The following is a 14,894-nucleotide window of genomic DNA, read 5'->3' on the forward strand; positions in this document are numbered from 1 at the left end:
GAAAAGTATGACGTCTTTTTTACTTCTCGAAGCAATAGAGAGATAAAAGCTTTCGGTAATCATTTTCTCGAAACACTGTGCTTCGTCCACATGATGTTTGGATGAGCTTGTGCATATACTAGGACGCAAAGAAAGATATGGATAGACTGTTATACGCATCTTTTACGGAATAGATCCATCACATGTACGAAAACAACAGGGAAGTTATGCAGATGCGTTTGCTCAACTTGAAAAACGTTTCGAGGACAATATGGAGAAGGTGCACAAGTGAAGGGGTGCTTTGAAGTTTGAAGGAAGCAACCGATATGTCAGGGTTTGATACTTCAGCAAAACAGGGTAACTTACTCTCTACCTCGTACCAATTTCTGCTTGTTACCATATGGTTCATACAATATTTATTAAGGCATGCTTACTAAATATTGTATCAGTTTCTCAGGACGGAGGCCAATTTTGTCAAGGATTGATATCGATGATATTATGACCAAATTGAATCGCAAATCATTACGTGATTTAAAGAAGACCTTTGCTCGATTGCATGTTGACTGTTTCGAAGTGTAAAAACAGTTCTCTCTATATATTGGTTTTTCATTTGTTTCTTTGACCGAGAGGAAGACCTAGGAAAACTTTGGAAGAGACTCTAAGAAAAGACTTAGAGTACTTGGATTTAACGGAGGACATGACACAGGACCGAGCACAATGACGTTCTAAGATTCATATAGCCGACCCCACTCAGTGACTTGGATTTTCCAAGTCTCAAACCGAGAAGTTTTCCTCACTCGGGAAATTAAGAGAACACTACCTCAACCTACATGCTCCATTCACAAAGCTTCAACATACAAGCTTCAACAAAAGAAAATTTCAAAGAACTTAGCGAAGAAGGTTTTGGTGTATTGAACACAATACGTTGAAATGAAGCAAAGCTTATTTATTGATATCCCCAATAAGTTACAAATATGTACATATACATGAGTCAAAATAAACAAATAAGAGGGAGCCTTCACAAAGGTTGCTTAGGAGAAGTCTCAGCAGTCGGTAGAGCCCCAGAAAGAGAAGGCACATGAGGGGGATCATTCGGAGCCTCAGTACTGGACAGAACCCTAGAAGAAGGAGGCATCAGAGATTGATCATTTGGAGCTTCATTACGCGGTACAGCCCCAGAAGACGAAGGCAATAAATGCCTTTGGAACAAACCCATAAACCTCTGATGATCAAGTAAAACCTGACCATCAGATTCCTTCATCTGGTCAAGCTTCCTCTTCATGTTTGTAGCATAGTCATGTGTGAGCCGGTGCAACTGTTTATTCTCATGCTTAAGCCCTCTAATCTCCTGTTTAAGACTCATCACTTCAGCCGCCAATGATTCAACTTGGTGGGTTCGAGCAAATAGGCATTGGGCCATATTAGACACAGAACCTACACACTGAACATTGAGAGCTAGAGAATCCTTAACAGCCAACTCATCAGACCGTTTGGAAAGTAGTTTGTTATCCTTGGGAGTGAGAAGGTTCCTGGCCACCACCGCAGCGGTCATATCATTCTTCATCACAGAATCCCCAACGGTAAGAGGACCAGTAGGGGAGACGAAGGATGGGCGCCATATGTTGTCTGGAGAAGGCGTGGTTGCCTCTTCAATAAGGTTCAAGTCAAAACGACGGTCGGAGGGGCCAGACATTTTCAAAGGTGTTGAAGAGAGAAGAGGTCGGACAAATCAAGATCTTAGAAGTGCAAGAATTGAGCTTCTACTGGTGGAGATTTAAGTGTGCTTTGGAACTTAATGCCAGCCTCTATAAAAATCTGCACTCGATGGAGCTTCAGAAATCGAAGAGGCGCCTGCTCAGAAATTGAAGAGGCGTTTGCTTTCTCAAAAGCTGGGCTGCTCAGAGATCACGAGGGTCGATCTCAGAAATCGAAGAGGCGTTTGCTTTCTCAAAAGCTGGGCTGCTCAATGACCACGAAGACTGATCTCAGAAATCGAAGAGGCTCTTGCTTTTTCAAAAGCTGGGCTGCTCAAAGACCACGAGGGCCGATCTCAGAAATCGAAGAGGCACTTACTTTTTCAACCTTGTCAGCACCTGTCACACGCACACTCAGCTTTGTGAAAATTACGGGCATTCTGTCGAAGATTTCTGGTGAAGTAGAAAGCACATGAATCTTACTGTTCAATCACCAACTTTCCACACGCAACATTAGCTCATGGGTACCACATATAATTTTGCCAAAGTTCTCTGACAAAGTTGAAACACGTGAACCTTGCAACTCCCACTACATCGCTCTGACCAAGAAGGGTAAAAGAATAGCAAAGAAACATCACTAACAAAGTTTAGACACATAAATTTTGAAGGTTTAGCTACCATATTATTACCCACAAGGGTAAAGGCACAATACCACTGCTGGATAATTGGAAAGTCCATGTGTGTTAACCTCTGCGCTCCGTGGCAAGGTAGACTAGCAAACATGCCCAACCTTTACTCACATTCGAGAAAACACTCCCAACAAGATTGCTTGCTCCAAAATCGAAGAGGCACTGATAGCGATTTTACCACTTGTAAAACAAAGGGTTAAATCATAGAAAATTCTTGCAAGAGAACAAGTATTTGTAGTATAGAATGGCTCAAGCAATGTCGATCTCCTCAGGGACTGATATAAACAATTTACGAGTTTTTGTGTATTTAACTTATTTAACTCTAAGAATTACACTAATTTGACAAAACTAAATATTACTGGATGTGACTTAAACAAATATCTAAAATGGGATTTGGTTTATAGGAATAATGATTCAACTTAAACAAAACAAGTAAATTAGGAAATTCAAGATAAAATAAATGATTGAAGAAAAATAGATTGACAATATGCTAGAGTTCAACCTTTACCAACAACACTCCTACGTAGCTATTCCAATTGCTTAAATAATTGAAAACACACATGCTTTGAAGGTTGGATTTTCCTTGTGTATGTTTTACTTGTGACATTCAAGCTAAAACGCATACCACTACATGCAACTTATCCATGACATTTGGATTAAATATAAACATGCATGATTCATTAATCTTGGTGAAAATCCTTTTGTTAAACCATATAATCCCTAAGAGCATGATATTTACCTTAGGAGAGTACAATTCTCAATCACAAGAAGCACAACCAATTTTAACGTGGCATTCGTTCAAAATTGCATCCGATAACTTTTCTAAGCATCCTAATGGTGATCAAGCATCAAGGTACATAGATAGTTTAATTCAGTGATTGAAAATATCAAAGCAAGCATGTAACAACACTTAAGCAATTGAAAAATAAATCTACGTATTCATGTTGCGGCTCATGGCCTCACTCTAGCATAATAAATTAGTTACACATAATTATGTTCATACATAAGAAATTATCCATAAAAAATAACAAGAAAGAAAAACACCCGTTTTTGGTTCTTGGTTCCTTCTCTGTTGCTGTGTTCTGCTGCGCTGCGGCTTCTGTCAGTCTCTCCTTCTCTCTCTGCCTTCTTCTCCGTGTATCACCACTGTCCACTGTCTCGTTTCTGCCCTCCTCTGCCTGTTCTTTTCAGTCCGTCAGTCTCTCTCTCTCTGCTTCTTTATTTTCCGTTTTTTTCTTTCTCTGTCAGTCTGCCTCACTCCCCTTTCTTTCAATTAAGTTTATGTTGTGCTCTCTCCTTTCCCGCTGTCAATCTGCCCACTCCCTTATTATTTCCGTTTTCTTTTCTTTCCACTCCCTGTTTTTCTCCTTTGTTTTCTCTTAAGTGTCTCTCCCACTGCCCTTTTATTATTCTTCTTTTCTTTTCTTTTCTTTTCTGTCTGTGCTCTCCCACTCGTCTTCTTTTTCCTCTGCTACGTCCGTCCACTTTCAATTCTTTTCTTTAATCTTTTTCCTTCCACTCCTCCATGTCTGCCAATCCCGTGTGTCTTCTTTTTTTCTTTCTTTCAATTTTTTTATTTTTATTTCTTTTCTTTTCTCTGTCCTTCTTATTTGCAGTAAGAGGACTAACCACTTCGTGATCAATATCTTGTCGCTGCTCCGACCTTTTTGCTTGAAATTGATCTTAAAACAAATTTAACTGCACATTATTACAAAGTAAGATAAAATGCCATAATTTTAACACAAAAACATCACAAAGACTTTAGAAATGGATGGTATAAATGCATGAAATATATGAGTGATCAGGCACCGCCCTCCGAATTTCGAGAGCCAGACTCTCAACATGATTACTTTCTCAAAAATCGAAAAGACACCGCTCTCCGAATCTCGAGAGCCAGACCCCCAGCAGGATTGCTTTATCAAAAATCGAAGAGGTATCGTTCTCCGAATCTCGAGAGCCAGATCCCCGACAGGATTGCTTGTTCGAAAACCGAAGAGGCACCACTTTCTCAACTCCGAGAGCTAGATCTCTTTGGATAAAGCTTGTCTATAATCTTCACACGCAACATCAGCTTTCCAGATACCACAGACCACTTTTTCAAAGTGCTCTGACAGAGTTAAAACATGTGAAGCTGGCAGCTCCCACTACCGTGCTATGACCAAGCAGGGTAAAGGAATAGCATTACTACTTGTTGTTAGGGAGACTCCTATATATGTCGACCTCCATCCCCAACGGACAGGCAGACCTACAAAAATGCTCAACCCTTCCTCATATCTGAGAGGGCACTCCCAACGAAGCCTTTCGAAATATTCAGCTTTCTTTCCCCTCGATAATATCTTTGCAAACAAGCTATACCAGAGCAAGAATATCTCATATCATCAAGGTTAAAAGCAAGAGTATCTCATATCATGCTTTTTCCCTGTCTTTTCCTTTGGCCTTGTTCTTACCTGCAAGACAAGGAGAAAGAGAGCAATCAGTCAGCACTTAGAATCAAGCTTCCAGTCAGGAACTCCTTACCTGATTACTTACCTGGCATTGCTTTCGAGTACTCATCTTCAACATCTTATGCTTCCAGTGAAGATACCACATCTGCCTAAGGAACAGATAGGCAAGTGAGAAGGATACAAGGAAGCATGTGGAGACAAGCGTAACAGCACACGTGCCAATACATCCACTACTTTGTCAAAAGCAAAAATATCTCATATCAGCAGGGTCGAACGTACTCTAGATTTGATGGACTTGTTTTGACCCTCAAATTCTTCAGTCGGCCTTATACACTGGAGGAAACTAGAAAACCCTCCAGCCCAGTTTAAGAATAAGCATGTGGAAAGTTACTTCTTCAAAAGCAAAAGTATCTCATATCATCTCTTCTCATTTTTCTTCTCTTTATCCTTCATGCTGCCTGCAAGATAGGGAGAATGAGAACAATCAGCCGGAACTCGTAATCAAACTTCTGATCTATGACTGATTGCTTGGAGCTCTGATTGCTTACCTTGTCTGTCACCTCTTTCAGCAGATCTCCTAGCTCGGCGACTTGGGGGACTCCTACTACATGGTTTGTATCGCACTTGACCAAGCCTGAAACTACAAGTAAGCTTCAAATGAAATTGATACATTACCTTGTGCATCTCCACCAGTTAAAGATACCACCCCTGGATGGAGGAAGAGTACTTCCAGGGAAGATGCCACATCTACTTATGAGATAGATAAGGCAAGTGAAGACGATACCACACTTCGGTACTTAAAAGTTTCGTGATTACGAGATCATTCTCCCACAATATTTCCTAATGTCATTTGTACTAAATCATTCACTTGTACTCACTAAAGGAGAGCTTGAACCTATGTACTTGTGTAAACCCTTCACAATTAATGAGAACTCCTATATTCCGTGGACGTAGCCTACCTGGGTGAACCACGTACATCTTGTGTTTGCTTTCCTATCTCTATCCATTTATATACTTATCCACACTAATGACCGGAGCAATCTAGCGAAGATCACAAAAAGCGACCGTTTTCACTACCTAGGATCTATCTTGCAAAAGAACGGAGAATTAGATGGAGATCTCAACCATAGAATACAAGCTGGATGGATGAAGTGGAAGAGTGCATCCGGCGTGTTGTGTGACTGTCGTAGGCCACTGAAGCTCAAGGGAAAATTTTATAGGATGACAATAAGGCCAGCGATGCTGTATGGCACAGAATGTTGGGCGGTGAGCATCAACACGTACACAAAATGGGTGTAGCGGAGATGAGGATGCTTCGTGGGATGTGTGGGCACACGAGAAATGATAAGATTGGGAATGAGGATATTCGAGGTAAAGTAGGAGTAGCCGAAATTAAAGGAAAGATGAGAGAAAATCGGTTTCGGTGGTTTGGACATGTGCAAAGAAGGCCTACTGACGCTCCGGTACGAAGATGTGACTACGGGACAGAGGTTCAAGGCCGAAGGGGTAGAGGAAGACCTAGGAAAACTTTGGAAAAGACCCTAAGAAAAGACTTAGAGTACTTGGATCTAACGGAGGACTTGACACAAAACCGAGCGCAATGGCGTTCTAAGATTCATATAGCCGACCCCACTTAGTGGGAAAAGGCTTTGTTGTTGTTGTTGTAGCCGTATTTGGAGTAAAACCGTAATTCGTGAATTTTCAATGGAGTATGTGTGTGTGTACACACACACACAAAACATTATTTGGCTATTCAAGGATGAGTAGAAACTCCTACTCAAAATTCTTCATATTATGAATTACTATATAAAGATAGGGTTGTTTAGTCAGTCTATTGTAGCAAATACATAGATTGTCTGTAATGCTTTTACCATGTCGGTTCATCTATTTTTATACAATTCGCTAACTAAACGACATTAATTTTAATTGATTTTTTTGCATAGATGATTTATATAGAGTGATTTATAATATGAACGGTTCTGATCATAAACACAAAGTTCTATAAATCAGCAACAAACAATTTAGAGTAAGAACTAGGAGCTTATATTTATTTTTAAGTAGTCAAGTATTGTTTTTTTTTCCTAAATTTATACCATGTCCATGAAATTGTCACCCATACATTCTATAGGTGGCCCAAAAAAAAAAAACATTGGCTAATTAATAGTACATCACACGCATTAGATTGGTTGTCTAACTGAAAACAGCCTCATTTCCCTTTATCTTTATTTCTTTGACCAGGTTGAGATGAAAAACTAAAAAAAATCTCAAAAGAACACAAGTGCGCACGCTCACATGCAATGCAAAGCGAGAAAAAAATGAAGATGAAAACAACACCAGTAATTAAAACAAAACCCTACAAGTAGATAAAAAAATAATTAACATTTCTAGAAAATAATTCAAACACCATTAACTTTCTCGCATGTAAGAGGAAAGAAAAACTAAAATTCCACAATGCACTGACAGAGGTACATTTTGTTTTGGCTTTTTAACCAAAATGTTCTTTTAGATTTACATAACTCATTATTTTGGTCTCTAAGATTTGAAATTAATACAAGTAATCCTTGAGTTTGTTCGTCATCAATCATTTTAGTCATTCCTTAAAAAATTAACCTTAAAAAATTAAGGACCAAATGACAAAAATACCCTCAATTCAATAAACAATGAGCCAAAATGATTTGACAAAATTTGAGGGTGTTTTTGTCATTTTATCTTTATTTAATGGAGATTTTTCAAAGAATAACCAAAATGATTGATGATTGACAAACTTAGGCACAATTTTTATTGATTTCAAATCTCAATGACCAAAATGATGAGTTACGCAAATCTCATGGATCATTTTGATTAAAAATGTTTTTTTTTTTGGGACCGTTGACGTTGAGGAATTGAAGGTGGGTGATGAGATGAGGGGTAGCCTTTGCTTTGATGGATTTATGATTGGTCCCTCCAAGCTCCAAGCTAGCTAAAACCCTACAACTCTCACAATATGACATATTCCATCAATTAGCTATCTCATAGAATTAACAGCTCAAGTAAGATCGTTTTCTACAAGCATTGAATGAATAATTTGTATTTAAACTAATCTTTAGCTAATTATTTAGAATAAAGTTTCGAAAAAGTTGATTTTAAAATTTAAAATAATAAAAACGAATTTAAATAAAAACAATTAAATAATTGGCAAAGTATAGAAAGCAAAAGAAAATAATTTTGGAAAGCAATTTAAACACTAGGTTCCGCCATCACCACTCCAAATCTGACTAGGAGATCTATCCAACAGAGAAATAGTCACATTTCTGGACCTTCAGGGCTCCAAATAGGCCAAAACGAATCAAATTAAAGATTAAAATCTCCTCTTCAAGTTCCAAGAAGAGCCCAAGTCCAAAATCCATCATTTTCCAGCCCAAAAGTCATAAACAAGCTCTGTAATCCAATCTGTCAGCACTGCGCGCTAGGCATGAATTAATTCGCTAGGATCAGATGCTTCAGGATAAATTTTTGACACAACCTTCTTGACACAAACCCATCCAATTGGAATTGCTAAAAAAATCTATCGTTTAATTACTTTATGCTCAGAACAAGTTTGCACGTTCTACATTAAAAATACATAACAAAAATAATAATTAAAATATACCAAAAAAGGGAAAAATATATAGCATAAAATCGACTCATCACTATCCACTTCTCAAACGGAAAAAACCCTAATCATCTTGTTCTCGATCCATATATACACTGATGAATTGTCTCCCAGTGGCACTCAAATTCAAACCCACTTCTGTCATCTCCAAAAACTTTACAGAGTTTGAAGATCGTTTTGGAACAACTATAGAGAAGGGAGCTATATACTTCCATGCAGCACAGCAGTGTTTCAATCATTGTATGATCATCTATGAACTGGGATTTTTTAGATGACGACTGAAAGGATATCGTTTTCATACGAGACATACCTAAAGAATGAGGAATTGAACGCACAACGTTGGGTACATGTGTAAATGTTCATAACTTAAACTACAAGCACATTGGAATTGGAGGTACATGTGTAAATTCTCATAACTTAAACTACAAGCACATTGGAATTGGAGCTATACTTCCATGCAACGTTATTTCAATCATTGTCAAATTATTTCGAAATAGGATTTTGAGATAATGAGTCAAAGGATAATCTTTTTTATACGAACCATATTGAAGAACGAAATAATCGAACACACGACTTCAATGCACAAGTGACAATTTCAACTCCAGCCACATTAGAAAGGGATATTCAAAATGCAATAATACAGTCACTTAATACTACGGTCTAATGATATTCTTCTTACTTGTAAGTGAGATGTCTTAGGTTCGATTCTCACCAAAGTTGAATTTGAACCATATTATTGTTATTCCATTATGAGGCTAAACCCACATCCTCTCTTAATATAGATAATATCATTTGCTAAAATAAAAAATACAACAGTATAATATCATTATCTTTCTTGATCTCGAGGGCTTGAAGTTCGAATATTGTTTTCTTTTTATCATAAATTATCATTTATAAAATTTCAATTCAAAATCTTTCAAAATAAAGTAAAATCTCAATGCGACCGACGATATGTTCATTCGTTGTCCTTGAAATTTGAACGTTGTGAGTACATGGGTAGGGGCAACTAGGTAGGGGGGGAATACATGTATGTGACAAAAAACAACTTGTTTGAGCAACCAACCGGACTACTAGAGGTGGCAAATGAAAAATTCCGCCTGTGAAAAAGCAACTTAGATAATACAGGGATTGTTTAGATTGGCCCACCTAGGAATAATTACTATCAACTTTAATGTAGAGAGTAATTTTAGGTAGATTAATTTTTGGATAAAACTAGAAATAACGCTCGCGTGTTGCTGTTGGATTACAAAATATGTGAGCATAATATATATAGATATTTAAAGAACGATGAAGTTTAATTAATCAATGGAAAATGGTGATTGATAAGTAAATTAGCAAATGAGAATATCTGTACATTCAATGTAACAAAATTTCAATTACATGAAATCAATTGGTGGAATTAAGAATATCTGCACATTGAATGTAACGAAATTGCAATTAACAGGAACTCAGTTTCGAAACAATCCACAAATCTAAAATCAAAAGCAATAAACAGAGCTAAAAACAGTAAAAACAGAGAAAAACATGCATGCTGGGAAATCAAAAGAGAAGGGAAAAGGGAAAACATTTATGTTTAATTTTCTTCTCATGGCGTCTAACTTAAGAGAGATCGAAAAAAATTTACAAACTATTAAGGACTGATTCAGTCAATTTTGAATCAAAACAAATAAGCCTTATTAATACCTTGTGAAATCGCATTGTGATTTTGACAGCGTAAAACCCATAAACGTCGAGCAAATGATGAACGTGCACTTCAGATCAAATATGCAATCTTTTCCGCAAGATAAAAATGCATAACTACCCACTGTCGGAGCGATTGGGAGAACAAAAAAAAAAAATCAAAAGGATTTATTAACTTTTGGATCTAGAAGTAAACTCAAATGAATCGATCGAAATTATAACCCTAGAAACTAAAATCAAACAAACACAGAAACAAAAGTGAAAACCCGAAAGCAATCAAGTCTGATGAATGCCAAAACAGAAATGACAATCAGCTAGCAGAAGCTATCCAGCAACAGGGATATCCAAACAGATACTATTCACGTTTCTCTAGATGCTCAGTGCCAAAATCGTCACACTCAAAAGCACTTCTATGGTAAACAAAAGTCATAGAGATCATACAAAAAATCCAAAACACTAAAACACTAAAATGGGCAATCAAGATTCAAGACCAAGATCCAATAACCAAAATTGGCACCAAAACACTAAACCCCAGAATTGCAAACCAGCTTAATTCAAAAGCAACTTAATCCAAAAGCAGCTTATTCTGCAACAATTAAACAAAGAAACAGAATTTACCTATGATATAATCAATCCCAGAACCAATCTTCTTCTTAGCTTCAGGATGAAACGGAGGCAGCCTTTGGAGAGCAGTCTTCTGATGCTGAGGGCTCAATCTATTTGGATTAGAACATGGGCAAATGAAAATATAAGTTTATGCAAAATCTTTAGCACATCAACTTGCAAAATATTTTTAATATACTGAGATCTATCACAAACAAAACAACGTTAAAACCAAAACTACTAACTCCCCAAAAAATCAAACTACATATAAGAAAAAGGAAATCAAGCTTAAAGAACTTAAATTAGGGAAAAGGGTTGGAGAAGCAACAACTGACATTATTTTCCAAGGCTTTTCATGTTGGCAATATAATGCATGTGCTTCCCAGGAGCTTCAACATGAAAGCTTGATAAATTGATGAAATGGATTGGAGCAAAAGTAATTTGAATGCCTTCTTCTTCATTGTGACAACCTAAAAAAAATATTTTAAGATTAGATATTACAAACTGATGTACACATAATAATAGAATCAGTGTCAATTTCTCCATGTTATAGCAATACCTCATAACAAATCGTCGGCAAACAAAATCAGTTTAAGTTTTTAGAATTAAAAAAGCTAAAACACATTTTCAGAGAGTCCATTAGCCAGACAAAATCATAATAGCCAATAGCAGACAAATCCAGAAAAAGATAGAAACAAATAGAATCGTTTAAGTTTTGTATGTTGTTAGTTTCTCAAGTAACATTTACATATTCATTCAAATTATGCATGAATTGGGGCGCTTTAAGCAAAATGGTAGTGTAGTATTCAAAATTTACTTTCAAATGATCACAAAAAAATCTCCCACTATTGTATTTAAAACACCATTATTCTACTCAAAACTAAGTGAAAATTGCGTTGTTTTTATAAAAACATTGAAAAACATATGAACTCATGCCCAACTTTGATTAATCCATCATTAATAACTAACTATTTCAACACTAAGAATTTATAGGAGAACACTGAAAAATATATGAACATGCCCACCTATTATCATGTACGACATTGCAGTTGATTAATCTCACATAAATCCACATCAAAAGAACCCAGAAATTTAATGAAGAATTTTCCAACACACACAATTTATTTATACTAAAACCCACAAATTTAAACGAAAAACTCTATAAAATCAAGAAAAAATTAATAAAATCCAAGTATATTAATCACAAATTAAATCATACAAATCTTCATATCCAATAAGTCTAGAACGTTCCTAGCTTCCTTGCAAAATCGTATCTCTACAGGCCAAGGCTCAAATTTCCTTGCAGCTGCCTTGATTCGATAAGTCCTGATTCAAGCAGTCACATATATATATATATATTTAAGTTGATGTGTTCAATAGGCATATGCACTTATCAGAAATTATGATACCGATTGAACACGTTAGAGTAATGTCCACGATTAAATAATGAGCATGAAAATGACTAAAAACTCCTCTACACAGAGCTCTCTCTCTCCCCCTCCCGCTCTCTCCCCCTCCTCCGGTTAGATCATTTCATCGTCAAGCTGCTTTTGTTAGAAATTTGTCAAGACCACAACACAACCTAACTAAAAACTCAAGGATTAAAAGTTTCTCCCCAAAAAACCCCATCTTTGTTATCAAACGAAAACTCTGAAAGCAACAACCCATTCTAACATCTAAAATTGAACAGAACACAATCCATACAGTTGCATGATAAAATTGTAGATGCAAGATTAGACGAACTCACCACAAAACTATCCACTTTGAGACCAACAGAGGCGATGAGAGAAGAGAGAGCAGACAACTACGAAGCACCCAAAGAAATCAAAAGCGGAGAGGATCAACGCCCAAGCAGCGACATCGACAGGAAAGAGAGGAAATTTTTACAAACCGACTGATCGGCGCGAGGGGAGACAGATAAGATCAGAAAGGGAGAAAAATTAGGGTTAGAACAGCGACAACATTAAAGAAAAATGGAAAAAGCACCGAAGCACCCAAAGAAATCGAAACCAGAGAGGATGAACGCGTGGCCTAGGAGGGCAAGGAAGTCATTTTACTGTAGAAAATATGTCAAAAAGGTGGCTTAGCAAACGAATTGAGGGGCATTTTGGTCCGCACACTGCCCTAAAACAGTAACCAGAAGTTTGAGTTTTAGTATATATGGAATTTATAAACTATGTAATGTGCCATTAATTAAAAAAAATAAGTACGTTAATCAACACTTAAGTAATAATATAATCATTAATAATAATGTCATATAATTTACAAAATATGATTTAAAGAGATAATATCGCTAGCATTACCCATATTTAAATAAGGAGGAGGAAGGGTAGATATCAGATTCCTCAACATCACTAAAAGGGATAACTTGATATAGATTCAATTTTGTAAACCATTAGTAAGTTTAGTCCACTTCATGAAATAGGTCCAATAAATTCCACCTAAGGCTGAATAAGGAGGACTAGGAGCGCAGCTCTAGTCGCCATCCAAAGGACCTTTAGTTGTTCCTACTTTGTTTCTCTTGGTGTTGTTTAATCAAACGCAGCTTGTTCTCGTTCAAAAAAAAAAATTGAAATTCCAATTAAGCTTATTTATATTTTGTACCATATTTTCCCCTTAGGTTTATAAATTGTAGTAAACAAGCACATCCACCAGCACGTCCCTCCCTAAATCCCGACGAACCTTTCCCTCCAACCCATCAAACCTTCTGTCCCCCTTCCATCTGTCTCCCCAAGTCAAAGCCCAAATCTAGCCGAAAGATTGAAAACCCGTTCTTAAGCCCAGTGGCATTCTTGTAAATAAACTGAAATTTGGGTTGAAATCAGCCTCATGGCAAGCTCGTAAATAAAGTGAAATGTATCCAAAATTTAGACTAAAGTAATGCAAAAAAAAATTAATTATGGAATTGTTTGTGGTTTAACTCACCACTTAATTGTAGGATTAGTTACAGCAATATAATCACCTCAAACCCTAGTATGTTTCATCCCTCATTTTTTTTTCCTTCTAAACAATTCCCTCTATTAGATCATGGAATCGATCCTCCTTCTTCTCTCTTTTTCCATGGGTGATATTGTTGTGGTCCTACCTCCAAATTCGTTCATGACGATTTCAATTGTTACCTAGCTTCCACAATTTTTTTTTTGACATATTTGTTCGGTAATACATTAGGATTTTCTACCACTTGTCACATCTCATTTGTCATCCGACTCAACCAGACCTTGGCAAAATTCAAGGTAACTTTGGGCCGACTTCCAAACGAAGCCCAATTAGTCAAGACAAAGGAAGGACTTAAAAAATATGAAGACAACGAGGGTCTTCGCTGACATAAAAAAGTTATAGGATTTATAAAGGGAATTGTTATTAACACTCCAAAAATCTCATTCTACACGTCAAATTTTCTGTAGTAGGAAAAAATAATACACTTGTGAGGAGTGTAGAATGAAATTTTTGAAGTGCCAATAACACTTCCCTTTATAAATATATGACACATTTTACAAATTTTAGCATTTGAATATAGATGTGGACCTAAGACTAATAAAATTTATGCGTGCGCATGATTCGTTTTTTAAAAAGTGAATAATACTTGGGGTACTAACAGGTGTTTTAAAATGATTGGTCCCACATAAGAGGTGAGTAAAATTTGGATACAGACTGGTTTGTACCAGAAAAATTGATGTATAGAGTAGAAGTGGTCCACTTGACACAACACGACCCAAATCAGGGCGTGATGGCCGTCACGTGAGAGTGACGTAGCCATGTACACAGTGCGGAAGCAATAATAATAATAGAGAATACGAATAAATAAAAACCAACTCATAAGAGTACTAGCTAAGACAAGTGCTAGAATATGTGTGAAATACATGATGCGATGAAAGTTAAGCACTCAAATTAAACCCTCTTGTTCTCAAATTGTAGTATAAATGCAAGTAGGGATCGTTCTAAACTGTGGATTAGGAGGGCTTGCTAAAACCTTTAAACTGACTCAAAAACACAAAAACAAAATTAAAAACGTTTGAATAGACTCAAGGGACTCAAAACAGATTCTAAAGATTCAAAACAACTTAAAAACACTCAAAACTGCCTAAAAACACAAACTGGGCAGATTTGGACTCTAAAACAACTTTGGACGAATTTAGTGTTTTGGCTTGAATCAAAACACTCAAAAACACAAACA

General features: G+C 36.6%; 2 protein-coding genes across 7 annotated transcripts in view; one reads left to right on the top strand and one right to left on the bottom strand.

Annotated features, from left to right (window-relative positions):
* The window catches only part of LOC103406393 (TMV resistance protein N-like), a 119,067-nt gene that overhangs the window by 62,945 nt on the left and 41,228 nt on the right, over positions 1 to 14,894 (top strand). The gene's annotated exons all lie outside the window — the stretch shown is intronic.
* Positions 881 to 12,757, bottom strand: LOC103443722 (uncharacterized). 6 transcript variants are annotated; one of them, XM_070806820.1, is made up of 6 exons: positions 12,468 to 12,757; positions 11,940 to 12,046; positions 11,056 to 11,190; positions 10,736 to 10,833; positions 2,386 to 4,060; positions 881 to 2,272 (listed from the first exon to the last, which is right to left on the bottom strand). In XM_070806820.1, the coding sequence occupies exon 6, from the start codon at positions 1,670 to 1,672 to the stop codon at positions 998 to 1,000; it is 675 nt and encodes a 224-aa protein (XP_070662921.1). In that variant the 5' UTR covers positions 1,673 to 2,272; positions 2,386 to 4,060; positions 10,736 to 10,833; positions 11,056 to 11,190; positions 11,940 to 12,046; positions 12,468 to 12,757; the 3' UTR covers positions 881 to 997. The 6 variants fall into 6 exon arrangements, 2 of the variants coding, with proteins under 2 accessions (XP_070662921.1, XP_070662920.1); XM_070806819.1 differs by lacking the exon at positions 11,940 to 12,046 and having other exon boundaries at positions 12,468 to 12,753; XR_011572206.1 differs by lacking the exons at positions 881 to 2,272; positions 2,386 to 4,060; positions 11,940 to 12,046 and adding an exon at positions 7,147 to 7,773 and having other exon boundaries at positions 12,468 to 12,710.

This window comes from Malus domestica, chromosome 10 (assembly GCF_042453785.1).
Source record: "Malus domestica chromosome 10, GDT2T_hap1".
NCBI classification, from domain to species: domain Eukaryota; kingdom Viridiplantae; phylum Streptophyta; class Magnoliopsida; order Rosales; family Rosaceae; genus Malus; species Malus domestica.

Excerpts from the sequence above, each read along its gene's own strand:
- LOC103443722 (XM_070806820.1), bottom strand. The coding sequence starts at position 1,672 with ATGTCTGGCCCCTCCGACCGTCGTTTTGACTTGAACCTTATTGAAGAG.